Genomic DNA, 27646 nt, shown 5'->3' with positions numbered 1-27646 from the left:
TGACTCCTAGTGGCCTGACCTGGTCCTTGCTGAATTTGGCTCCAATGTAGATTATATATTCAACCATTATAGAGGAATTATTAAAAAAAAGCTAGATTCATCAAAAAAAACAGGCATTACCGAAGAACAACTTTTTAACAGTATATTATTTTTATTAGTTTCTGTAACCAAACCAAGAGAATGTAAATAAGACCGTACATATTTTAATACAGCGATGAAACCCCTGTACAAGTAAAACAAAAAAGAAAACAACAAAACAAAACCAATCATTACCCTCCCTCCCTCATCCATCCTCCAAAGCAAGGACTCATCCCCCAGCTAGGGTAGAGGGGGGAGGACCGCCCCCCCCCCCTCCAGGGTGCATACAACTGTACATTTCTGAAGGACCTTTGTCACCATTACCCCAAGATGAGAGCATTGTGGGTGGGAGAGCCAGCGGAGGTGAGGCAGAGACAGAATAAGACAGGACTGATTGCTCTCCTCTCATCAGTAAAGAAAACAAAACAATAAGTGTCTTTCTGCCCAAACGCTTCAGAACATGAGACTTCTCATTTCATATCTTTTTTTCTCTTTATCCGTCCTGTTCTTGTTCCTCTTTGTGAGGGTTGACATACGCACACTCAAGTTTTCTACTGTTTAGAAAATCAAGTCCTCACCCTTTCTATTCCTCTAAGTAGCCCTATCCTGCTATATCCTAGCTAAGGGCACTGAACTCAGTCAATAGCAGCAGGTCTGGGTGCTTTACAGTGAAGTGTGTGCATGTGTGTGTGTGTGTGAGTGAGGCAGCAAGGATGGGTGTGAAAGCAGTGAAAGGGTGTGTGAGAGTAGGCCCTAAACTGGAACGCCTGTTCGTAGTGATCATTTCCGCGCAATCCTATAACAACTCCACTCAAAACTCTGCTGCCACTGCAGCAGGAATCCTAAAGGCTCCGTGACATCATCTCTGCGCCGCTTATCCTTTGGCTAAATATACAGGAGAGATTCCAGCTACAAGCTTTCCCCTGTTTATACCACAAACACACACACACAGACACCCAACACACACACACACACACACCCCAGCACATCAGTATTCTCAGGCAAGGAGATGAGAGCAGAAGGCAGGAGCAAAGGCTCACAGGCAGACTAATCAACGAATCAATCATCAAAATCAATCAACTGCTGCAATTTCACATTTCCATTCTGGGAAAACAAAAACAAAATGACAACAGAATTTCTGATTTCATGTCTCCATTCAGTAAATATGGTTGAAACCGTTGAGTGTGTGTGTACGTGTGTGGTAATGTGGTGCAGAGCTTTTACACACGTGCACACACACACATTTCTGGATTAGTAATGATGGGAGGATTGGGGGGAAAAAAACAAAAGAACAATCTGTGCTTCACTAAATGACATCTCCTTAAATAAGATTGTTTGTCCGACTACAAAAACAAGACTGATTCATTCTTTCCTTAACAAGACAGTATATCTGTCCTATAATATGTGTGATCCTACTTGGGGAAAAATGAAAGGAACAGGAATCAGAGCTATAAAAATGGCAAACTCAGCAGCGAATCTCATTTTTCTTTCTCCAACTCTCCCCTTATTATCTACCGTCCCAGTAGATTTCTATGGAACAACTTGTGCAGCTGTCTCATCCCCATCTAAATATGATGGGAGAATCCAACTCCAATGCCCCCACCCACAGTGGGGCAGGGGAGGGGGAGAGAGAGGAGGATTATGTACACACAGGACAGTGCCCACTCTCAGTAACCATTACCGTTTGGATCTCTATCCCAACCCATCCTCCTCCCTCCCCCCCCAATCCGCCCCACTCCCTCCCCCAGGGCTGATGGGAGGGAGTGAGTGAGCGAATAGAGCTGGATTCTCTCTCCTCTCCCCTCGTCCATCCATCCATCTTGTCATCTGAAGAGGGTCTGCAGCTCTTTACTTGCCCTCCTCTGGTTTGATGGCCTGGGGTTTTATGGGGCCAGTCCGTATGGGCTTGCCCGTGGAGAGGGGGGGTTTGTCAGACTCTGGGCGGTCCCCCCCTGCCTGGTGGTTAGGGGCCAAGGGGTCGAGGGGGGGCTTTCCACCCTGATCAAGGCGAGACGCTTTGCTAACTTGTGGGGCCTTGAGTTGCTGCTGCTGTTGTTGCTGCTGCTGCTGTTGCTGCTCTGAGAAGAACTTATGAGTGGACTGGAGCACCTCAGCCCTCTGCTTTGCCTAGGGGGACAGAAAAAAATCATCAGCTAAACAACCAATCACTGGATGTACATCCAAACCTCTGAGTTGCCAACAGACACACACACACACACACACACACACACACACACACACATCAGTATGAACAGTATGAACAGAATCAACAGATCCACAGACCTTGAGGTCCTGCTCTGCCTTCAGAGCCGCCTGTGTGCCTCTGGGTGCGAGCGAGGGCCCGGGGGGGCCTCGGGGAGGGTGCTGGCTGTGCTGTGGGTGCTGGGGTCGGGGATGAGGCATCAGACCGCCACCCACATTGGGAGACATGGGGGGGCCCATGGGAGAGCGCTGGACACCTCCAGCAAATGAGTTAGCATGAGGAGGTCGTACCAGAGGGGAGACAATGTTGGGCTGGGACAGAATCTGAATAAACAGGAAAAAAGAACAGAGAAGATAAAGGGATTATTAGAGGAGCAATTTGTGTAATAACTGATGCATTATATAAACACATGAGCACAAATACAATTTCTGTGATTAGTGCGTATATATAACCTGTGGGTTGAACTGGCCAGGGAAGTGTTGTGTCATTCTCATGCCAGCAGAGCTGGGCTGAAACTGTTTCTGGTACAGCATACTGTTCATCTTACTGGACTGGCTACTGGGGGAGGTGGAGCTGGCCCTGGAGGGAGGGGAGAGGGATAGAAATATTAAAGTCACGTGTATTCAACGGATGTGTTAAACAGAGCATGGAAGGTGTTGTGTTTAATCCTGTGAGTGCGTGTGTTAGTGGGAACACAGGAGGTGTTGTGGGTAATACCTGTAAGGGCTGGAGGTGGGTGTCGTGCTCCTGGCGCTGACAGGAGGAGTTCCAGGCTTCACATCCATCCCACTGCCAAACAGCTTCAGATCCATATCCATCTGGAATGTGTCAAACACATAAAAAGCCATCAGAGAGTGACTCTTAAAGCAACACACACAAGTATTGAGAGAGTCACACACACTACCTTGCTGGTTGGAGGCTGCATCATGTTGTGGCTGGGGCCCATGATGCCCCGGTATGGCTGGGAGACTGGGGGCTGTCGGTTGATGCTGGGGGGCTGAGCCTGGGGAGGGGTGGGGGGCAGCGCCAGGAGGGGCTGGCCTCCTCCTGAACCAAAGTTTGGCAGGGACAGCTGGGAACCGGGCAGAGGGACTGTCACCTGGGAGCCACAAGACACAAACGTTATATATTGGTGTGTGTAATGTGACAAGGTTTATGAACATCAGACATCCATCTCTGTATGTGTATGTATGCATGTAATGCATTACCTGTTGCATTGCAGAGCTGGGGGACTGGGTGTTGCTGTAGTAGCTACTCTGGCCGTGTTGTTGCACCTGCCCTGAGTACATGTTTGAATGCTGATTCATCCCCTGTCGAGCCTGAAACACACAGGAATATATACATACAATAAATAAAACACATAAATATAGACTAGCATCAGGAGTCTGTCAGACAAAATTATCCTGAGAGCGATTTTTTAGATTTATGTTCCAATAGCAGTAACCCAATACCTGCAGTAAGTGTGTGTCAATAAGCTGAGAGCCTCCCATGCCAGAGGGTTGGTTGAGCTGGGGCTCAAACAGAATAGGAATGTGCTGGGTGGAGGAGGGCTGCTGATAGGCCAGGTTGGACTGAGGCTTGCCCAGTTCAGGGCCCTGCACACCGGGATAGCTGTGCAGCGAGGGTCCTGACAGCATCATGGATGGCTGGGATAGGCTGCTCTGCATGAACGCCTGCTGAGACCTGAGAGAGGACAGAGTTAGAGAAAGGCTGGATCACATAAGCACAATGGTTTAACCAAACAGCACTTCAACAGTTCTGTATATATTTCAGCTGTGTGTGGTGACAGAGAACTGAATATCTGTGGTGTTTGTGTTACCTGTAAGGCTGCAGCGAGGAGCTGAACAGGTCCTGTGGCTGGGAGACTGGAGGTCCAGTGCTGAGTCCTAGCTGGGCCTGGTGTGTATGTTGGTGCTGAGGCTGCCCTTGCAGAGGGGCGTAGATAGGGATAGGAATCTGCTGCACCGCTGTTGGCTATGGGGAGGAGGAACACAGACAACATGAAGGATACAATTTTAAGTATAAAACAGATGGTTTCGGTCCTCCTGGCTGAATACAATTAAATAATACAATGTGATTTTTAAGATTTTTTTTGGAAGCACAGTCCCATCTTATCTTCAGTATAATATTAGTAGTTTCCTGCTTTGTGTTTGTGACCTTTTTAAGACAATCCTACCTGAGAGAGGCCAGGCTGGAAGCCTTGCTGCTGTGCCAGGGAGGGCGGAGCCAAGCGAGGGTGGGGGGTGCTGAAGAGGTGGCTAGTGTCCATGTAGAAGGCTGGAATCTGGGCTGCAGAACCTGGATACATATGATTGAAGACTTAAAATTTATATGAAAAATTAGTAAAAAATGAAACTCTGTTGTTTGTTTAAAAAAAGTCAAAAACAAACTAAAACCAAAAACATCTGCACAAAGACTTGTTTAGCCACAATTATTCAGCCTGTTTAAAGTTGTGTGGTTACTGCATCAGCACTGATACAATTCTTAGTGATCACCATGCAGCAGAGTGTCCTTGCCTAGGCATAAATATAGAAAGCCGCTGGTGTGTAGAATAAAGTCATGTAGAGCTGCAACTAACGATTATTTTCATTGTCGATTAATCTGTCGATTATTTTCTCGATTAATCGATTAGTTGTTTGATCTATAAAATGTCAGAAAATGGTGAAAAATGTCAATCAGTGTTTCCCAAAGCCCAAGATGACGTCCTCAAATGTCTTGTTTTGTCCACAACCCAAAGATATTCAGTTTACTGTCATAGAGGAGTAAAGAAACCAGAAAATATTCACATTTAAGAAGCTGGAATCAGAGAATTTTGACTTATTTTTCTTAAAAAATTACTCAAACCGATTAATCGATTATCAAAATAGTTGGCGACTAATTTAATAGTTGACAACTAATCGATTAATCGTTGCAGCTCTAAAGTCATGATACAGGGCACCAAAAAGTTCCTACACACAGCATGAAAAAGATTTAAATGTTGATGAGTAATTTAAATGCTATCTATTATCTAAAATGTTTTTATCATAACCTATAATTTTAGGTCTGTATCCCCAATCCTTGTTTTATTGAAGAGGCCTACATTTTTTTTGCACTTGCATCACTTTTTATTTTTATTTTTCAAGTCTGCATGTAATAAATCTGCATCAGCATTTAAATCTCAGCTCTCCATGCAGTGCGCAGGAACTTTTTGTTACCTTGGGTATGGGCAATGCCTTTCAGAATTCTTCATGATTAAGTGGGTTCATACATGGTGGGGGGGTGGGGGTGGGGGGGGATCTTCAAAGAATGGTTGAATAGTTCCCAGTGAATATCGAATAGTATTTTTGCTTGAAATGCCCATCCCTACCATTCAATGATAGGATTTATCTCCAACTACCTTTGTTCTGATTGTAACCTGCTTAGTTCTCTTTATTATCTTTGGCAGCACTGCTCATCCACTGAAAATCTCTCCTACTTCCCTTGGTCTGACTCCACAGACCCAGTGAGTGCGCACCGACCTGCCAGTCTAAATGAGGGTCCTTTATTAGGCTGAAGTAATAATGGACTGGTGCTAATGTGGGGCATACTTCTGCTCCTCAGGGCCCAGCTTGCTCTGATAGAGGCTAATGAGCCAACAGCTAGCTGCCGTCCCACTGGGTGGCTCTGCACTGAAACAGCTTGCTAACAGCTGAAGGTGATACTGTCTTGACTGCTGAGAAAGCAGCACAGAAACATAAGTATGTGGCAATATGAAGATACAGAAGGTGTAGGATGGTGTCTGCGTGTAGTGATGCAAGAGACTTTGTCTGAGAGGTTTTGAAATCTACATTATTTCTGCCACCAATTTTTGACATGTCATTCATCTATACCTAAAACTACCATAGTGGTAGTCCTCCTATACACCGACCATAGCTGATGGCCAGTAGGGGATCCAAATCAGCATTAGGTTTGGCCATGTTTGCCAACCGTGTTCATCAAGAAAAAGTGCACTTGTGATATTGTGTCAATGTCTGGGTTGAAATATATTTAGACACACAACTAAATAACACTTATTGAAAATACTCAATAAGTTCAATAAGTTACAATACTGTTAAATCAATACGTCGTTAGCTGGCAATAGCAAAATGTTATGTTCGTTCACAATCATTTCAATGTGTCTCAGATGCAGTGGTTCAGTATCATGTTATTCTCACCTGCTGCAGACTGGGAGACGTAGACCTGCGGGGTCTGCTGCTGCTGTGGCAGGAGGGGAGGCACACAGCCCAGCTGGGAGAAGCTGCTGCTACTACTGCTACTGCTGGACGAGGACAGGCCGCCACCCTGCAGCTGCTGGGGCTTCACCTTACAGATGTTCGGGGGGTCAGAGGCCGTGGTGGTCTTGGTGCTCAGGGACGACGTGGTATAGGTCCCAGAGCCTGCAGGACGGAGAGAGATACATGTGGTGAATACAAGGAATTATAATCTATGCCTAGATACCATTGAAGCTAGATGCACAATGGGAAAAACAAAACTGGCTGAACTGGCTGAACTGGCTCAGTACTGAGGTAAACAAGATGCTGACCGACATGTATTGTCAAGGATATGAATGTAGTTTGAAGGTAATGTTACCTGACAGTGAGGTGCTGGGGGTAACTGAGGCCACAGGGATCTGTGGAATGGAGGCCGAGGAGAAGGAAGAGTAGGAGGAGGCGCAGGAGGTGATGGGGGAGGAAGAGGAGGTGACTGGAGAATTCTTTTCCACCAGACTTGGGGAGTTCTCCCACGCCTTACGAGCCGATTCCATCTGAAAGAGAGACAGATATGAGTGAGTGAAATAAGTGATGATTCACTATTAAATCATCTATGGCACCTCACTTTTAAGTTTTTATTGAGCCATAACTGGTGTGACTCAAAATAGCAGGCTTTCTCCAAATGCCATCTAGAGCTGTTATTCTATCCCCTCAGAGTGTGCGTCTGCCTACCTTCAGTGTGAGGTCAACAGTAGCAGGGGAGACGGTGCTGAGGCTGGAGGTCTGCTGCAGGGTCTCTCTCCGCGGGAGGGGCAAGGAGTGGGGTAGCGCCACCTAAAGGGATCAAAGTTTAAAAAAAAAAAACTACACTCCACCTACATGTAATGTCAAGTAATATGTCATACTAGATTATTTTTTTTATTATTTATTGCAAATGTATGTGGAATTGTGTGATTTATTTAAATAGGAAAAGGTAATAGAAAAGTGTGTGAAATTGCATGATGGCGTATGGATGTATACTCACATTGGCCACCAAGCTCTCTTCCATTTTGCTCCCTCCTGTTGGAACACTATCGGCCAAGGAGGAGGAAGGGGTGGTGTAGTCAGTTACGGACTCCTGAGGGGAAAAGATACATATGCAATTAGCGTGTGTATGCATTCACACACATTATACTGTAGTAATACTACCTAAAAGGATGCTCTTTACTGTGATTTTGAGCATGATCGATATGGTTGTGCCACATGCTGCCAGCATCACTGAATTGCAAACACACACTAGTGGCATTATGCCTTGTATACAATGATTTCCTACACATGTACACAAGTTTTCCCTCAAAGTAGTGAAGAATTAAATAGAAGAAAAGAAAGATTGCCAACTACCTCTCTGGTCCCCGAAAGAGTTAACATAGCAAACTATTCATCCCATTTTTCACAACCCACAGCTTCCAGTGCTTAATTGGAATTGTCAGTAAAGTAGGAACATGACTAATCAGACTACTTGGCTAGAACTAACAGTAGAACAAGCATGCTGCAAAAGCTTGGTTGTATGGGAATGAGATGATGGTATACCTTGGAGTTGCTGGTGTACTCTGCTGAAGGGACAGTGATCATGCCCTCAATATCTCCCCCCAGCTCTGGTACGGTGGCATCACTGGTGGGAGGGCTGGAGTCTGTGGCTCTGCTGACCCCTCCTCCAGACACTCCTCCCTCCATCCCCTCGCCCTCCCCTCCACGTGCGTCTTTGGCCTTGCGGTTCTTCAGAGAGCGCTCTTTACCAATGGGACCAGGCTTGTACTCCTTGGTCTCCACTGGTTCCATCTCAGGAAGCTGGGGATGAGGAAGGGAAAAAATACATAAATTGGAGTAAGACTTTACAGAATGAATATTAATCAGTATTGTTCAACAAGATAAAGCAGTGCATCTGCCCCACAGTAGCAGTACCTTCTGTGTTTTGATTGGTCCCGCTCGAGGCTGTTTCTGTCTCTGTTCTTTGGGAGCAGGTAGTTTGTTGTCAGGTCCAGCTTCTAGCAAGGCTGGCACTCCATCACTGTCAGTGCTGCCTGCAGACGATGGTGCTCCAAACTGGATACTATCTATTGCCAGCTCCACACTGCCCTCTGCACCAGGCTTCACACCCTAAAACGAAAAGGACAAAATACCAACATTTTCCTTTGTTTATTTTGGGTACAAACTGGGTTTCAGTTATCCAGTAATTACGGTTTTTTTACTAGGAAAATCTGTTGAAGCCCAACATATGTGACGCGTTCTATCGTTTTCAGTCGGAAGTCGCAACGGCGCATTTGTGGATAAACGTGATTTTATGAGAAAAGATCGATTTTTGGCTGTTTTGGGGTTTCAACAGATTTTAATAAAATAAAGCCTTGGCTTTCTTTCTGTGTAAAAATTATTGTGAAATTCAACCGGTAAATATAGTTTTGAAGCTCGTAAAGGTAGGGTGACAAGCAGAACTACTAGCTTAACGCTAGTTTGTCAACAAAGCTCGCATTCCTCATGTTGCCAGGTTTGCGGTTTTCAATGTACTTGGAAATGTTCTAAATGCTGTAGGACTTAAAACGCTGTTTATAAAGTTTGCCAGGGTTGTATTTTGGAGTTTTGTTATTGGTTTGTTATTTTGGACTAGTTTCATTGATCATTTGACTGTTTATGGGTTGGGTTTAATTGACACTGGGAGGGTTTTGTCGCTACGAACCTGGCAACACTTCTCCCCGTCCCTCTCTCCCCTTACCAAGGTGTGTGTGTGTGTGTGTGTGTGTGTGTGTGTGTGTGTGTGTGTGTGTGTGTGAGTGAGTGAGTGAGTGAGTGAGTGAGTGAGTGAGTGAGTGAGTGAGTGAGTGAGTGAGTGAGTGAGTGAGTGAGTGAGTGAGTGAGTGAGTGAGAGAGAGAGAGAGAGAGAGAGAGAGAGAGAGAGAGAGAGAGAGAGAGAGAGAGAGAGAGAGAGAGAGAGAGATTGAATTTAATTGATATTATTAAATATCGCGCAATGGACTGATATAATATCAGACTACTTTTTGACACTTAATTGACTTAAAACTTTGAGGCCCTTTTTCTCAAAAACATAGTTTGGAAACAGTCAAGACATCAAGAGGTGCATCTCACTCAATCTTTGGAGTACAAAGATAATTTTGATATCACCAGAAAGCTTAAATTCTCCTCTTTCCAACAGTGTATTAAACTCAAAATGCTTTGAGGGATCAATGTGACTGGAAATGATAGAGCAGGTCACATATTTACATCTCTCCGGTCATAATGTCTGGTGAAAATAATTCCCTCTAAGCACAATTATTGGAACATTGTACTCCTTGTTTTACTGAGACAGTGAGAGTTACAGCAACAGGTTGAGTTCTACTCCCAGTCTATCTCCCGACCGACCTGCTCCCGTCGAGTAGCTTTGAGTAGCATTAAGTCTCTTTCAGTAAATTAATAATAAATATTGCACTACGTGAGTTGATTTAAGTGACATGACACACAACTGGGGAGGATTTACGAAATTGTTTTGAATGTAGCGTAATGTATTAACCAATCAAGGGCGATGTGTGTGTGTGTCAGGTAGGCCTACGTTGTGCGTTGGGTGAAGGTAAGATGCCTTTGCAGTTTATTTTCATGACTTTTTGCTGGGCTGTGCTTTTTACATATTTACTGTGTTGTTTTCCTTTGCCAGTTGCTAAATACGCAACCTAAAACAATGTGTGATGATGCTTAACGGGACATGCACGTTGTGCATTTGGCATTGCGTAATGGTGAGAGGGACACGTAGTTTTTGGAATTTGGCATTGCGTAATGGTGAAAGCATATGACTATTTGGCAACAAAATACATGTCAGGAATGAAGTAAAGTGCAAATTTTCATAGTAGATGATCCTATTTTTCTTTTTTGCATAGTAATGTTGTGTGTGTGTTTGAGAGAGATAGCGTTATGCATGTGTGTGCGTTTGAGAGAGATGGCGTTATGCATGTGAGTCTATTGACGGGACTTATTTTATTTGGAATATAATGTATAAGCAAAAGTAGCCTACTTTTCAATAAAAAATATTATAAATCTATATGCCTTGATGATGTCATTCTTTATATAGCCTGCCTATCAACTGCTTTTAAGCTCAATAAACACAGATAATATTTGACTGGAATTTCTCCCATTTGTCCAGGACATTGAAATCTTCCAGGACACGTGGACTAGCACCAATTTTTTCTAATGGAAACCCTGGGTACAAAGGTTACTTTTATAACTAAGGTGAGATTTTGCTTTCACCCATTGCCACAGGAGTCAAGTGGACGATTAAGTTGTAAGCAGACATACCTCAGAGGAGACCGTCCCAGTGAAGGAGGTAAGAGGTTTGTTCCAGGCACTCACAGGAGGGGGCTGGGGAGGGCTGATTGGACCAACTGGAATATACACATTACATTTGTAAGACCAGAGCTCCCAATATATACAGTCTTGTACAGCAGTAAGATACGACACACTTTAAGATATTATAACTAATTGCTCAAGACATTTTTTTTTATAGAGAATACTCATCTACTCACGCTTCTTGACATCGGGAAGGACAGTGGAGCCTGCTACCTTGTTCTCCCACAGTTCCGTACCCAGGGTGCTGTGTGTCTGGGTGGGGGCGGGGGGTAGGCTCTTAGAGGTAAAGTCCACGGTGGCAGGGGGTATGGAGGGCATTGGTGCCACCGTTCCTTCCAGAGTCTGGGGGGAGGCAGCAGGCTGGGAGGGGGCAGGGTGAGGATGCTGGGGGGCAGAGATTGGGGGCTGCGGCTGGGCCTGGGGGGCAGGAGCTACAGGAGGCTGAGGCTGGGAGGCTTGCTGCTGCTGCTGCTGTTGTTGCTGTTGCTGCTGCGATGATTGTTTCTTAGCAAATCTAGGTGGCAGCTTTCCCCCACCTCCTCTGCCTTTCTCACCGGAGCCTTTCTTACCCCAGTTCTGTAAGAGTAGTGTTTATATTAGTAGTGTATCAAAAGGTATGAGTCATTATCAACAAAGTAATGCATTGTCTATCTACAAGGTTTTAACTAATGTGGATCAAGCATCCCTCCTCGCACCTGAGTCGTCTGCTCCTCCTTTTTCCGTTTCTCCTCGTCTTGCAGGCGTTTCTGTTGCTTACGGGAGACCACCTCCGTGAAGCCGTCGTCGTTAGCGCTGGACTGGGGGTCCTCTGTGGTGGTGACCTCTGGGTGGTCATCAATGATCACAACACCTAGAGTGAAGGGACAGGAAAAGATACAGATGATTTTCACATTCAGTTTTCAGGCAGCAAGAGAAGAGCCAGGTGTAGTTTCCCTGGTGTATCAGTGAGAGATGTCTGCCTGTGTGTGAATAAGGCAAGTCCACTCACTGGCATAGTTGTTGAGGTCAAACTGAGAAAGAGCATTCTCCTTGGGCTTCTTGGCAGCCTGCTTGGCCTCGTCTTTGCGACGGGAAGGTTGATCTTTAGCAGGTCTCTGGGATGCTCCACCTGCTGCTGCTGTTGTCCCCTCCAAGTTCTGCTGGGATGCAGGGCTGCAGGAGACACACAGACACACATACACGTTAGAGACAGGGAGACAGCGCAGGCAATGAGAAACTGAGAGCAAGCACGAGAGACAGGTGAGACAATGAAATGGCTTGTTGTTGGTGACACAAACCGTGTGGTGGTAAAGGAGGCCTGAGATAATGAGAATGTTTGCATGCGCATAATCAGTACTGCGATTGTTACTTCAATTAAGGTTGTAATCAGAATATTCATGTTGCAGTTAAAACATACCACTGTTATGTGAAAACCTTGTAACTCCAATTTTGGTGATTTTCATGTTTTAATTTCACTTAAAAAGGATCACATGCTCCTCTATATGCTGAGAAAATTCTACAAACCACAGTCTTATGAAACCCTTTCCAACCCATTGGATGAACTCAATGCATGGTGGTCAAGCTAAACACAAGGAAATCCAGTCCACTTCCCAGTTTAGCTGTTGTCACCAATACCTGAATGCTCTGAACTTTATACATTATTGATGAGGTGCCCCACAGTCTGCAGCAGCCTGCTAGCTCAGCTTGCCAAACTAGCCAATCATTCAAAAATCGGGCAATTTAATGTTACCTTGCTTATCAGTAAATGTTCATACGTTAAAAACATAACTCACTTTTTACTAGCTAGATTATTTATTATTAGTATTATTATTCTTATTCTATCTACTAATCCTTAAGAGCCACTCTTTAATTCAGGGCATGAGGACTGAATGAGAGATCAGAAAGATTTGTGTCGATAACCCTTGAAGAATTTATATTTTCCCTTTCTATTTGGCATGGGATTTGACATGTTACTTTTAAAATGTCATAATTTTCCACAGTAGGCTTTTTGCTTTCCAAAACTACTACAACTATCTACTTTAACACTGATTGTACTATGGGCAAGACATGATGACAAACACAAAGTAGGTGGTGCTAAGCAGCCACACTTGCTCAACCTACTGAGGACTGGCTGCGCGTAGAGCAAGCACCACGAAAGCAGTTGCAACAAATTAGATAACTATCAAAAACTGAAAAACTAAAAAATGAATTGTGATATGCGTTCTTGTCTAGTTATTTTACACTGCTGCAAATAAAAGGAGATTACAAAGAAGCCACCAGACAACTAGTGAGATGAGGGACAAAATGTTTTCATTCTATTCTCCAGCAGAAAGACCACAGCAGAGGTAACAGTCTAAAAATAGGCTACCCCTCCGCTGACTCTATATTTAACTCCACACCAAAACACTTTGATGGCCAATTAGAGCAGTCAGCCAGGAAACAGCAATTGACCTTCAAGTGAAGAATCTTTCAACAGTCAAGGATGATTTGGCCAGGCACAACCAACATTTACAGGACACTAAATCAGGAAACTGTGCGAGTGCTCTTCAGTGCAACGAGTAAATTAGCAGGAAAACTACCAGGAACTTTGCACTAACCAAAAGAAGGTTTAGTGGGTGTGAATAAACTTGCAGTGTTATTCTGGCATACACTGTTCAATGAGTTGACTTCATTATGCAAGTGTTAGTGTAAGCAGACAAAGTAAATGCTTCAGAACAGACAAAAGCCTGTTTGTTTCAAACTCACCCTCTGCGGCCAGTTTTGGCTCCTCCCCTCCTCTCCCCCTTGCCCCCAGTGTAGCTGCGGCCTGGTTTGGCTCCACTGTTCCCTCTACGGTTCTGTCTCTCTGTAGGCCTCTGGCTCGAGAAACTCCTCTTGGCTGCAGGAGCTCCTTCACGTTTTGGAGTCACCCCTCCCTCAGGAGGGGTTTTACTGGGTGTCACAGAGCCCTGAGGGGGTGCGGGCGCAGGGGCAGAAGCGGCGGCTGCAGCATTAGCAGCTTCCAGTGCTCCCCTCCTCTCCTCTCGCTCCCTCCGTTCATTGAAGTCACTGCTCTCAGAAGCAGTTTCCCATTCCTCATTGGCTTGGTCTGAAGAGTTCTGGTTGGACAGGTCAGGGGACTTGGTACCGATGGCGGTGATGGTGGGGCTGCTAGTCTCAGGCAAGGGTGCTTCGATAGGGGAGGGCAGGTCGGGGGCAGGCACGGTGGCCCCCACTTCTGCAGGCACGGTGACAGGGGTTCCTGGAGCTCTTGACAGGGTTGGGGACAGGGAGATGGGGGCAGGGGCAGAGCCAGGGACAGCAGCAGCAGCAGGCACTGGGGGTAGAGGTGCAGGGGGACTGGGAGCTGTTTCTCCACCAGCCAACACTGCAGCCTCCCGTTCCTTCAGCCGTCGGAAGCGGGGTGGTTTGTCTTGCCTGGGGGGCCGTGCTGGTCTGGGCCGACGAGGCCTTTCTCTGCTACTCTGAGGAGCCCCATCCCCAAACTTCTTGCCCTCGTATTTGGGGGGCCGTCGGTCGTTGGGAGGATTGTCGTATCTTGAAGATGTGGACTCCGTATCCTCAGGCCTGAATGTCTCCATGGGTTTAGAGGGCCACTGAGAAGAAGACTCTCTGGCTGTTGGTCGCCTGAGAGGGGCTGAGCGAGGGCCTCCGCGCTCTCTTGCTCCTCCTCGTCTACTGTACAATCCCCCTCTACCTCGCCGAGAAGGCTCTCCTTTAGGAAGGAACCCTGGTTTGGGCCTGCTTTCATCATCCCCTCTAGATCCAACTTTCTCCCCCATGTGAGGAGGTCCAAAGCCCGGCTTGTGTGGGCCAGACCGGGCCTCCCCAGGTAGCTCTCGTCTCAGTGGTCGACTAGGTTTGGTGCTAGGCTCACGGTCTGAGGGCCCAGTATCACTGGCAGACTCCCTCCCACCTTCACTCTCAGAATCTGTGTCAGAACCACGGCGCCGCCGGCGTTTGGGCATGACCTCAAAGTCGGAGCTCTCACTGCGTGTCTCACTTTCCTCCCTGTTGCGGAAGGCAGCAGCACCTCCAGCAGCAGGTAGATCAGAGCGTGATCGAGGCTCCCGGTAAGGGTACTCCCCCCGGCTTCGACCCCGACTCCCCCTGCCCCGCCCACCGTAGGTCCCTCGGTAGCTCCGTCCTCTGGAGTAATACTCCCCTCGACCACGTCCCTTGAAACTGGAGTCAGCAGGCCAGTCTCTCTCTCTATCCCTGTCCCTGTCCCTGTCCCTGTCCCTGTCCATTTCTCTCTCGCGCTCGCGTTCCCTCTCTCTCTCTTCTCGCCGGTAGGCACGTGGAGGGAGGTTGGACTCTTTCCTGGAGGGCAATTTGGGTTCTGGGTGCTTGTCATTACTGGGTGGTTTGTCTGGTTTCTCCTCCTGAGAGGAAGAAGTGGGAGCCCCAGATGAAGGCTGGGAGTCTCTGGCTCTCTGAGGGCCAGAGGGCGTTTCCTCAACCTCAACAGCTTCTCTCTTCCCCTCACCCTGTGGCCTGGAGCCCTCAGACACAGCAGCAGCTGCAGAAGGAGCTTTTGCTGCCAGATCCTTTTTGGGCCTCTCTCCTCTTTCTCCTCTCTCGTGGCGTTTCTCTCTCTCCTCCCTCTGCTCCCTCTCCTCTTTCATGTCCCTCAGAACAGGTTTCTTTATTGGCCCAGACCTGCGGACAGGTCTCTCTCCCCCTGGTCCTTCCCTACGTCCAGCCCCAGATCTCCCACCCCAGCGCAGCTCAGCTTTCTGCTTACTAGGGGCAGGCAGAGGCAGCTTCTCTTGTTTGTGGAGTCCATCAGCAGGAGGTGTAGCCCTGTTGCTGGTCACTGCAGCCTGAGAGTAGGGCTCATTGCGGGCCTTATCCTCAGCCCTCTCCCCCGTGTCCTGGAGCTCTAATGATTTTGTTCCTAGGGGGAGCCCGTCGAACCTGGGCTCGTCCAGTTTGAGGGAGTGGCTGGAGCCCTGGGAGACACTCCTCTGGAGCATGGCCTGACCAAGGGCTTCCACCTCTTCCCCACTGGGTAGGCCTGGCTCCTCAGGGTCAAACCCTGAGCCTACAGGGGCCCTGTCTAGAGGCCCCGGGGCATCCTCTGGACCCTGGGAAAATGCAGACAGGGACTCTGTAGGGTCCCGGAAGAAGTCACTTTTGCGAGAGTCCAGTGCACTGTGGTCCTGTGGGTACATGGCTGGGATACCCCTGTCCAGATCCAAACCAGAGTCCAGCCTGTAAAGAAAACAAAGCGGGAATGAGAGTCACATCCAGAAAACAAGTTCGCTACTGAAAGATTCATTATCGCTCAGAGTTTTCTGCTATGGGGTCCTTTTTCACCTGGGCTCCTTGTTATCGTCCCGTCCTTTAGGAGGAGTGACAGATGGTAAGGGCTCTGACTGCGGGTATGGGTCAGACCCCCATACCATGCGTGACTCTGAGGGTAGGCCATGGTCACGAATAGGTCGGGTCAAGTGGTCAAAGGAGTCAGAGCTGGAGCTGGAGTTGTCACCTGGCTCCCTGCGCACTATCTGCTTCGGAGGCATCCTCCCTAAAGACAACAGAACAGAATGACCATGAACAGGGTGTCTGGGACATCTGACATCACCACTGGGGCAAAATGGGATTTGCCAACAACACTGAATCAAACAATGACAAATATGCAAGGGAATCATCGTTCCCTTCGTTACAATACAAGATACATTTTCTAATTATATCCCACACTTAAATGGCATGTCTTCCTACCAGGATGCATGTTAGGAGGCATATCCATGGGCGGTCGTCCTGACATCATGCGAGGGTCCATGTAAGACTGCATCATAAGCCAACGGGGGTCAAACCCCATAGAGGCCAGGTGCTGGTGGTGGGGGCCCATGGGCTGATACATGGAGCGGTGCTGTTGCTGCTGCTGTTGTTGAGTAGCTGGGACTCCACCACCACCTGATGGAGACACAGAGCCCCCACTCTGCTGCTGCTGCTGTTGCCACTGTTGCTGCTTCATCTGCTCCTGGAAGATGAAGGAGGATTGTGGTTAGGCAGATACAAATTAAGAAAAAAAAAAAAAATTTTTTAAGGTATACTACATTGTCAAACTGATGGTTGTCTAAGTGTCTGTCTGCTTTTTTTGATCATGACAATGCACTAAAAAACAGCCGCAGCTTACTACTACAGTATTTCATTATTTCATCAGTCCCAAGAAAGATGGGAAGAGGTAATGCTCGGTTTTCAAACGCAGGGCATTGCAAGTACATGATTATAAACCTTGGCCCAAGTGTTCCCAAGCTATTTTACATCACGGCCCACAGATAGATAAAAACTTTAGATCACAATCCCCATTTGATAAAGGCTATTTTTCCCAGGGATCAACAAGAACTAACTCAATAACTCAAGAAGCCAGCCGCACATACACGTACCTGCTGTCTGAGGAAACGAGGAGGCAGAGACTTCTGGAATTGTTTGGAATAGCCAGAGGTGAGAGCAGGACGCATGGCGGCCCCTGCCTCTCCCTCCAGTTCTGGGGGTGCCACAGGGACTTCCTCACCACTGGGTGGGTCCATACGAGGCAGAGACAGGTGGGGTTCATCCACTGTAGGGAAAAAATTATCTTGAATCCCAGATAAAAAATAACAACAACAATGCAACATATCAGCTTCACTGACAGAAAGGTATGACAAAAGGAACGGCAGCAGTCAGTTGCAACTACACAATGATCTTTCACATACACACATGCAACTCTCAGATGGCTCCATGAACAGACTCACCTCTATTGTCGTCTACGTTGAAATAGTCTCGGATAGGCATTGTCGGCATGTCAGCTTGGCTCTCCTCCACCAGGGGGACCACCTCTGCCAAGGAGCCCTCTCCCTCACTCCGAGGCTCTGGAGCAATGGCCACAGGTCTCTGGACAGGGGAGCTGGGTTGGCGAGGCACAAAGTGAACCTCCTCCTCCGCACTGGGTTCGACTCTCTCTCTTTCTCTCTCTATCCTCTCCCTGTCTCGCTCAACCCTCTCTCTCTCCCTGTCTGGTAGAGGAGCTTGCATGATCGGGGCCTGGGGTTGTGAAATCGGCATTGAAGATGCAGGGCTGGACACTGGAGCAGGAGCTGATAATGGGGGTGTTTCCTCACGAACAACTCCTGCCTCATCATTGGGGGTCTCGGCAGGGGCGGGTTTGCTCTCAGTTGCCGGGCGGTGTTTTTCGTTGAGACGTTTAAGTTTTTCAGCACAGGCTGCGAGCCGCTGTTCCTCCATCCGCTTCTCTTCTTCCTCTCTTCTCCGTCTGGCTCGTTCTACAGCTTCAGAAAGCTCTGAGGGCTTCTTGCGCTTCTGTCGCCAAGCATCAGAGTCCTCTTCGCCACCAGGTGGCGCTGTGGCCGGTGGTTTGGTCCCACGTGGAGCTCCACCACCCACTGAGCGACCACCACCCTGGAGGACAGAAAAATTAGTACAACTGCAGACTAAAAGCACCTTCTGCTTGCAGCATGTTACACCAGTGAGTGCACAGGTAATAGGAAGTGCTTGTAATGCACAAAAGCCATACCTGGTAATCCTGTGGAGCAGCTAATTTATTGTGCTGCCCAATACTGCCAGGAGATGGTGCTCTAGGGTCTACACCGTCGGCCCATGAGCCCCCGCGGTCCTCAGACCCCTCCTTCCAGCCCTCCTGACCGTCTGATGGCCGGGACCTCATCCGCTCCACTTTACCCATCCACTCCCTGAAAATGAGGTCACCAAGTAAGAAAAAAAACAAACACACCATCAACACCCCCCCCTCAACCAGCCCTCCTAAGCCCCCTGCCCTCCCAACTTTTGTGCACATACACACAAATTCTTTGGACTGACAGATTGACTGAATCCTGGGATTCAGGATATATAAAATCGGTTGGATTTAGCAGGATGGATTTAGCAGATCTATCATTTCTGCATCATTTGCTTCTTATTAAACTATTTGTACTTTTCACATCAAACAGCTATGCCAATGCTTCTGCCCTGGAACAATCCTTCGGCTCTGAATGTGTATTTATAGTGTGTTGACTCTCCTGTTATACAGTACAGCTTACCTGCATTATGTGGAGGTCCCATTACATTTTGTCCTACACCTAATGTGACTATCTTATCCTGTGCGACTGTCTTGTATTGTGTCAGCACCTGATCACATCCTTTGTGTACCCACTGTAATCAGTAAATAAGTGATTCTGATTCTGAAATATCAGTAAGAGTGGGCCATAGGGAAGACAGGTGTGGTGCATCCATCTTAGGTTTTAAGATGAGTGATAACCTTAATTAGTGAAGTAGGGAAATAAAGATATTGTAAGAGATAAAAGGATGCGACAAATGTAGTGGAGAAAGACTCACCAGTTTTCTCCTTTCTCCTTAGCAGCTTGGTTCTCCTCATCATCGCTGAAGTTGAGTTTCTCGGTGTAGTCCACCTCCATCTGAGCTCCTGGATAGTAGGAGGGACGGGGATTGACAGAGCTTAGAACCAGAGTGTCCTTTTCCATTTCAAAGAGCATACAACTGTCATTTATTGACTAAAAATTAACAAAAGTGATATTTATGCAAATGTCAACTGAATAACTGATTGATTAAACTATGCTCTCCATAGTTAACTCATTGCTACTAACCAGCCCAGCCCTCATCAGCTTCAGTGTCCAAGTTGTCCAGCTCCTTGAGCTCTGTGGCGCTGATGATGGAGGGTCTGTCTGGGTCCTGGAGCCAGGACTGAGGGGGGCCCTGCTGAGGCCGCCCTGGCCGAGGACCCCTTGACACACAACAGAGAAAAAAGGAGAGAAAGTCATTATGGGACCCAAAATGAGCCGTGAACTCTTGCTGGCAGGTACTAAGATATGTGCATTATCATGGTTCCCACAACAAGACTCAATTTACTAAATGTGTGCATTGAGCTGAAAATGTTTTATCGACTCCTTTTATATTGGTATTTACGTGCTTCAGTGAGTTCCTGGGCTCACCGTTTAGGTTCATTGATAAAACTCATCTGGTAGGGATGCACTAAAATTTCAGCCTTGAAATTTGTATTGGTTGACACTGAAAATGGTTGGTAGTGTGAAAACACTGAAAATATTGAACGAGAATTCATTAATTATCCATTTATTTATTAAATTCTGACCAACAACGCAGGGCCCTACTGAACAGAAATCAGCATTTTGGTGTTTATGTTGCTCTCCTCTGGCACCGGGTGCGACTGCCCAGCAAAAATGTCAGCAGTATGGAGCCATTTCACAGTATCTGATACAGACAGCAGAGTAGCAATTTGTAAAGCTTGATCTGCTGAAATATCAAGAGGGGGTACATTGCCAAGGAACATCTCCACTGCAAACTTAATTTACCACCTGTAAGCACGACACCCGCATCAGCATGCAGACTTCACCAAAGCAATGTCAAGTAAGACGAAATAAAACTAACACTCATAACACACAGACTCCATCTGTGGCAGTAGTCTTTGAGAATGCAAAGACTGTGACAGTGCCAAAGCAAAAGGCATTCAAAAGGGAATCATGGAATTCATCACCTTGGATGAGTTTATGATTCTGATTGATACAAATATTAGCATTATATGTGTTTTTTTCCACGTCAGTGCAGTCAGGGAACATACTGATGCATCAAAGTTTGCAAATTACAATATTTTGTTACATTTTTTTCCTTTTCAGTTATTATGTCTTTTGGAATAGTATTGTCTGGAAAGGACTGAATGTTCAATCGATGAATAAACAAGTTTATGAGAGCTTATCATCACCTTGCAGTTGAGTAATTGTTTGCTTTTTTTTCAATACAATAAATGAAAAAAAAAAAAAGATTTCGATATCAGTTTAAATGTATTTTATAAATTGTATCGGCCAAGAATTTTCATTCCAGTGCATCCCCAATATTTGTGGCTTGGCCATTTGAATGTAAACTCACTTGGCTCCATCTTGCGGCACAGGATATCTGAAGTTTCCTTGCCCTGGGGCAAAGGACATTCGAGGATACGCATGGAACATCTAAAACACAACCACACCATTGTCAGGTCAAAGAACAGTCACAAAAAGAATAAGCAGATCACTTTGATAGGCTCATATGGGGTCAGTTTAGAAAACAAAGATGAGACTTACATATGGTGGCATCATGCTCCTGAAAGGTGGGTGGAAGTGTGGTGGCACCCCAGCAGGAGGCTGCTGCCCCCCGTTGAGTTTAGGCTGAGGAGGGCCAGAAGGAGGCAACCTCTCCTTGCCATCTCTCTTCTCCCTCTGGCCGTCGCTGGTTAGGGTTCGGCCCGGCTCCTCAGCCTCCTCAGGTGGCGAGGAGGTACCGAGGCTTGTACTACCCTCCTCCGGTGGCTTGCTGTCCATCTCAGGGGGGCTAGGTGCAGCGTTCAGATTCCTGCCCCCTCCCTCACGCCAACTGCCAACATCTAGGAGGATTGAAGGAACAGACATTGATTGGTTTGACCTGATCTTATGGTCAGGGAGACTATGGTCCCTGAACAGCAGGCAAATAGAAAGCAATCAATGGACACTGAACAATGTGCATGTGTGTGTGGCCATACTTTGAGGCCTGAGGCTGGGACCAGGTCCATAAGGCTCCTCCTCTTGACCGTCTCCTTTCTCCCCCTCACCGGCAGCCTGCAAGCTGGGAAACTCCTGGTGGAAGTGGCTGCTCACACGAGGTGCTCCTGCACAACACAACCGCATCATTATAAACACACACACACACACATCACAAGGTTGTATATTATATAATACAACAGTGACTCACAGAAAGTAGTGTTTCATTTGTAGCCGTTTGGATCCCAATGGGAAATGTACCAAATGTTCTTCACAACTGTCTAATTGAAAAACACCAAGGACCATGGGACTCCATCATAGGTAATCCATGTTTTATGAGTAGCCGTGACACCTGGGGAGGAAGTGGAGAGCCTACTTACCGTCTAGCTGTGCCTGCTTGCTGTTGGCCCAAGAGCGGCCGCCCCCTACAGGAATCTCCTGTGGCTGGATCACTGGTGGTTTGGTCTGGGGTGGGGGGGTCTCCTGTTGCCTGTGGCACAGAAAACAGGGCAGCAGGAGCGGGCATGGGAGAAGAGAAATACAAGGGTTTAACATAAGAAGAACATAAGAGCTACATCAAATGGGATGGTGCTTGGTTTGTGTGTGTGTGTGTGTGTGTGTGTGTGTGTGTGTGTGTGTGTGTGTGTGTGTGTGTGTGTATGTGTGTGTGTGTATGCATGCGCACAAGTCATCTAGCTCACCTCTCTTCCCCCGCCTCAGTTCGAGATGCCCAGCCACTGCCGTCCTTGGGGACGATGTTGACGTTGGGGTCGTTGCCCTTGTTCTCTGCCTTCAGACTGGGCAGGTTGGCCGGAGGCGGCATGCGCCGGCTGACAGCAACTTTGCCCAAACTCTGGAGCCCATGTCTGGCAGCCACTGGAGTGAAGGACAAGACAGAAAATTTTCACATGTAGGGGAATTACAAGGTGAAGACAAGTGGCAGGTGTTGCGAGAATAAGAAATTTAGCATCCTTGAAGCCTGTATTTTCATGCTCTTTTCACATCAACAGCAGTCACAAACAAACATGATTCATTAAACAAACAATAATGCGCACAGACCGACGCATGCAGATTTTCACCCATAACCGGGGTATGGATGGATGGAGTGAGTTGAACAAAAAAAAAGACAATATTGAGAGGAGTGTGTGTTTCTGGGATTGACTGAACTCTATATTGAGACAAAGCAAGCTTGTATAGCTACTTATTGCCAACAACCTCACAGTTCACTCATTAGCTGTGGTATGGTATGCAATGCAATACTTCTGTGAGTGTTTGTGTGAGAGAAACTATAATGGGGAGATAGTGGGCGTCTGAGCTTACCTGCAGTTTTCTGGGTTTCCAGAGATTTGCCCTTGTAGGTGTTGAAGAGGCTAAGGGTTGCATACTTTGTTTTGCCATCCTTTGCCTTGGTGCTCTGCCCTGACTTCTCGGACATTTCGCTGGAAACTCATTGAGTCTGGTCCTTTGGCCTCACCCCCAGAACCAGCCTCCTACAACCCCAGGGTGGGACAAAAATGGGAACAGAGGGGTCAGGGGAAAAGGGTAAAGATGAGATTAACTCTAGCCACACAGAACACTTCAACAAGCACCAAATTTTAAACAAAGTTTAAACAAATATTCACAAACCTGGGAAGCCATAACACAGCGATCAAAATCATCATTAATATGCACCTGCAAACTACATCACTTCACTGTCTGAAAGATTCTTGCTCTGCAAACTGCACAAAGACCTGAAAAGCCACGCTGCATGAGGCTGATACTGGGTCACATGGCAGGGAAGCTGCTCTGCCTCTGTTATTGTGGAGAAGAGTAGTGGAACAAAAAAAAAAACCCCAAAAAAAACCTAAGACAGAGACTTCACCTCTCTATCACAATGCCTTCCCTCTGCTCAATGGGGCATGTCATGTTGCCATGCCTACTCTACCTAAGACAGCAGGAAAAGACTCACCAGGGAAGAGGAAGAGGGGGAGAGAGAGAGAGGGGGACAGAATAGTGAAGAAAACAGACCAAGGCATGTAAAGGAAGAGCAAAGAGCCAGAGAGTGAATGAGAGTGAGCGATAGCAGGGACAGAAGGCAGCATGTTTGGGGATGCAGTGTCTTTCCTAAGTCACACGGGGGTCATTTATAATTGATGGACCGGTGGTGGAGCACAGTGTGTGTGTCTATGTGTATGTGTGTGTGTGTTGGGGGGGTGGGGGTGGGGGGGTGACAGCTCTGATGATCTCAGTCTCCATGTGCAACTTGGCCTTGGAACACTTTTGCAAGGGAACATCCACTCAGGCCTGACTGTCTGCAGATACACTGTGCTGGCACTGAAAACTGTCCCTCTAGAGTAAAGCAGCACAACAATGCCAAATGCTAAGGAGGGTGGAAGGGGTTCAGGGAATGTGCGTTTACCGTCAGACTCAGAAGTGTGTGCAAAAACGTAAATTCTGACATCGGATTAATGGATGTGATCAGCAACACAAAAAAGCATGAATAGGCCAAAAAGCAAGAAAACAGTAAGCCCCCAATTAGAAATATGTGGAAGTTCGATGTTCGAAAGAAAAGAAAAGAAAAATCAGATCCCTACGGATTTGTTTACTGTCTGCAAATCTGCGGCAAAGGTTGTTAGGAGTTTAGGAAGACAGAATGCTGATAAGAGGTAGAGCAGCCAGAGTGACAACAGTCCGACTTCCTCTGTGCACACAGACCACAGGCTTTGTTACCCATCTGGTGCCTGTGGGACCACAACAGAAACCAGGTGGCCAGTGTCACCTGAGGACGACGCCTCCACACAGAAGGGTTTAATTCAATATCAAATCCCTGCTCACTTCCTACAGCCACTTCATCTCTTCAACTATGAATGCATTAAATGAGGTCAAAGGGGAAGGACCTTGGACCTTCTCTTTTGATGCATTTTCAGAGGGATGTATAAAGACCGATTGCAAGACAAAAGGCCTGAGACACGTCGCGGAGCACACAACTGTTTCTCCAACCTCAATCGGCTCTGCCCAACCTCCAGCATGACCCTGCTCTCCTGCAACAACTACTTCTGATTTGCAGTCCCTCCATCAAGGTAAGCCTGTATTTGCTGCCATCTTTTCTCCCCTATTCCCAGTGCCCACTACATTCAAAGAATATTTTGGTATTTTTGCTTAGCAAGAACTAGTGTGCACACACACACACACGTGCCATTTCTTTGCTTCCTTTCCAGAAGAGTAATGATCAGGAGGGGAAATTAAAACCAGCCACATGCTGGCAGATTTTGGCTCTGTCTGGTAAAATTTTGTCTATTTAACCAATAACTGACCAGGATTATTTTGTTCCAAAGCACCAATGTGGAGGATAAATAGACAACAAGAACAAAAAAATGTGGCTGGCAAATTTTCAATCCATCAGCCCCTGTGGCCAGTGAATGAAAAAAAATTGTTTCCTGGCTCGGTGAGGATGTTACCGCTTGGCAGGAAGGAAGCACATATCAAGTGTCCTGATTCAGTCCTTACACGATTACTCCCAACCCTGACAGTGGAATGACTGTTGCCCATAGTCACTCAGAAGGCACCTCTGTTGTCTGAATGGGCGAACTCTACTCTGCCACTTTCTAATGTCAGGTTTTAAATGTGTATTAGGATGGGGAAAGGATGGGGAAATGGACAGGACAACCAGACAGGAAATTTGTTTTCACAACTTCCAATCTTTTAGTCAGTGCAAGCAGAGCTGGACAAGAAGCCTTGGATCTTTGTGTGTTCTGTGTGAGCTGAGGAGGTGAATATCAGCCGAGTCACCACTTCTCACAGATACAGCACTAGATGGCCAGGACAGAAAGGACACCACATGTGATATGGTGCCCACTATTTAAACTGATAAGCACACATTCTTCATCTACCTATTGATCTACACTATGAGATGAGATTGGGGTCAATGCAAGGGGCTTGTAACATCTCTACTCCTGCTTACTGTTTTCAGCCCAATGTAGACAAAGCAAGGAGAAAGATAAGGACTGGCAGCCACTTCAGACCATTGTGGTTCTCCCCCGCCTCACCATCAATACCACTGAGCTGGTCTCCCTTGGGAGAAAAGGGTAATTTCATTATCTCTCTGTCCAGATAGACACAAGAAATTAGATAGTGGCTATCTTTTCAATTCATTTGGCACTGAAGTGCTGAGATTTAACCTAATGCACAAATAAAAAGCTTGCTGGTGTAAATGTCAAACTGAAATATAGACAGAGGACCAAATTAGTAGAAAATAAAGACTGATTGATAAACTGGATAAAATGTAAAGCATTGAAACTTGATATACATCCTTGTTAACATCAATTTAGGATCAGCTGAATCACAATATAGACATGTTTAGCAACGTTCTTTTTTATTTTAAGCTAATGCCTCGATCATAATAAAATTACTTCCATCTCCAGCAGTAGATCCCTGATCAGGTCTTAGTCATTCACAGGCCAATAAATAGGCTCACTCAAATCAATTTTCTTCTTATGACATGGCCTCCCTCAAACCACTCCAATGGAAACCCATTCCAGACCATGGGGTGCAACAGATAGAAAACAATACCATGTTGCCTGTTTATCCTCTCTCCATTGGTTTCCACGTCTGCAGATGGAGATGATGAATCATTTGGAGCCCTTCACTGTCAAACCCTGCCAGACCCATGAGCATGCACACAATAAAAATGCACTTTCTTTATGGGAAAATCTGCTGGATCTGGATGGTACAGTGATCATCTACCCACAAAATCTGACAACATGCAAAATGAGCATATAACGTAATATAACACCAATGCAATACAAGCCCTATTTAAGCCTATTCAAATACTAGCTGAGATGACTGCCCAATTTAGAACGTCGTCATGTTTCTGTAAATCAGTGGCATTGATGAGTGTGCAGGCCGTCCTTCCTCATGAACCAAATTACTGGTGGGCAGGGTGGTATCACAGCGGCAGGGAGTAGGGGCCCTCTCCGCCCGGAACTCACCACACTCGGCACAAATAACGCTTTCACTGCACCAAAGTTATCTGCACGTCAACAATACCACATACACAGCAACACGGATTTTGCTATATGATGTGCAACGCGGTGCCGTAACAGGCCAGGCCGACAGCTTGCATCGGTTAGCACAGTTTCGTTTCGCTCTGGTCGCCATCACATCCACATTCAGCCCGTTCGCTCTCACTGCACTGTGTGGCCAGAGCAAGCTAGCCAGCTGCTTGCTAACCAGCTAACGTTATTTGAACACCAACACATCAGCCTTTGCCCCAAACCTCCAAAAACAGATTCCAACTTCCTTGACATGCCGACCCACCTGCCACCGCCGGTCCCTTCTTTGTCCTCTTCTCTGTCGTGCGGCCTGACTTGAAGTCTGGTTTTGGCCTGGTTTGTGGTGAACGAGTGTGTGTCTGGCCGGCGGATTACAAAAGCTGGCTAGCCTGCTAACCCAGTTCGGCTAACGATGGTTAGCTAGTTTGCTCGCTGGCAGCCAACAAACCGCTCTCCACATGCACGGGTCCCGTCACTTATTCTACGCCCCTTCTCGCTGTCAGTCTGTCCTTGGCTGTTCGGGCGTCACTGGGGGAACCGGTCCGTGGTCGTCCCGTGTTTCTGTATCTCTCCCCACCCGTTATCTCGTGTCAGACCGTTTCTCTAGTTGAGTGAGGCCCCGCTCGCGCCGCGGCCTGTCGCACAATCAAAGATGGCAGACTGCAGTTGCCAGATTTATCTGCTGATATCCCCCTTTCAATGACTCTAACCCCCCTATGCAGGTCCTCAGTCGCACATTTCACACCATTAGGATCACTCATATAGCTAGAGTAAACCCAACTATACTCAGTTTATCTATCTTTTATTTAGGAATGGATTTTACACTCATTTTATGCTGACATAAATCGTATTGCTCTCAATTCATAACATACATCATAATAAGTTGTGTCAAACCGATGTAGCCTTATACATATTTTAAAGGAAAAAGCAAAAATGTATGCTTTTCTGGAAATATAATTGATCTTTGTTTATATTGGTGGTTGTTTGCTGACCACCAACTGGAGGTCATAGTTTACCCACCTTAGTATTTACCACTGCATCACTAATAAGGGTTTTATCATGTTGCTGCCTATTGACTTTTTTTTTTTATTTTTATTTTTTTATCTTTTCTACCACTGAAAAGGGAGATGGAGAAGTGTTGTGTTTATTTAGCACTACTGGCAAGAAAGGAAATGAATAAATTACGTTTAAAATGGCAAGTGTGGATGAAGGATACAGATGAACTAGTCATTATCATGATCTGATGCAGTGATGCCTAAC

General features: G+C 46.7%; 1 protein-coding gene across 2 annotated transcripts; it reads right to left on the bottom strand.

Moving 5' to 3' along the window:
• Nucleotides 1-163: 163 nt before the first annotated feature.
• On the bottom strand, nucleotides 164-27018 carry prrc2c (proline-rich coiled-coil 2C). Of its 2 annotated transcripts, none has more exons than XM_071524957.1 (34): nucleotides 26652-27018; nucleotides 22677-22846; nucleotides 22058-22232; nucleotides 21737-21846; nucleotides 21359-21484; nucleotides 20925-21223; nucleotides 20734-20813; nucleotides 19440-19576; nucleotides 19171-19258; nucleotides 18356-18530; nucleotides 17577-18240; nucleotides 17229-17401; nucleotides 16561-16822; nucleotides 16156-16366; nucleotides 13579-16050; nucleotides 11843-12006; nucleotides 11550-11704; nucleotides 11031-11430; nucleotides 10804-10889; nucleotides 8431-8625; nucleotides 8059-8316; nucleotides 7514-7606; nucleotides 7222-7323; nucleotides 6869-7043; nucleotides 6454-6675; nucleotides 4458-4579; nucleotides 4101-4255; nucleotides 3733-3991; nucleotides 3490-3600; nucleotides 3186-3380; nucleotides 2999-3099; nucleotides 2734-2860; nucleotides 2362-2604; nucleotides 164-2205 (listed from the first exon to the last, which is right to left on the bottom strand). In XM_071524957.1, the coding sequence occupies exons 2-34, from the start codon at nucleotides 22789-22791 to the stop codon at nucleotides 1927-1929; spliced, it is 8529 nt and encodes a 2842-aa protein (XP_071381058.1). In that variant the 5' UTR covers nucleotides 22792-22846; nucleotides 26652-27018; the 3' UTR covers nucleotides 164-1926. The 2 variants fall into 2 exon arrangements, with proteins under 2 accessions (XP_071381058.1, XP_071381059.1); XM_071524958.1 differs by having other exon boundaries at nucleotides 3733-3964.
• Between the last annotated feature and the right edge of the window lie 628 nt (nucleotides 27019-27646).

The sequence above is a fragment of the Centroberyx affinis genome, unplaced genomic scaffold, assembly GCF_046629955.1.
Source record: "Centroberyx affinis isolate AG114_WGS23_722 - 3 ecotype Tasmania unplaced genomic scaffold, CSIRO-AGI_Caff_v1 ptg001253l_1, whole genome shotgun sequence".
NCBI lineage: Eukaryota > Metazoa > Chordata > Actinopteri > Beryciformes > Berycidae > Centroberyx > Centroberyx affinis.
This window is presented reverse-complemented; position numbering and strand designations above follow the sequence as displayed.

Coding starts and splice junctions, on each gene's coding strand:
- prrc2c (XM_071524957.1), bottom strand. CDS start 22,791: ATGTCCGAGAAGTCAGGGCAGAGCACCAAGGCAAAGGATGGCAAAACA. Junction 16,823..17,228: donor CTCGTTTCCTCAGACAGCAG/GTACGTGTATGT, acceptor TTCATCTTCCAG/GAGCAGATGAAGCAGCAACA. Junction 11,431..11,549: donor AGGAGGAGCAGACGACTCAG/GTGCGAGGAGGG, acceptor CTACTCTTACAG/AACTGGGGTAAGAAAGGCTC.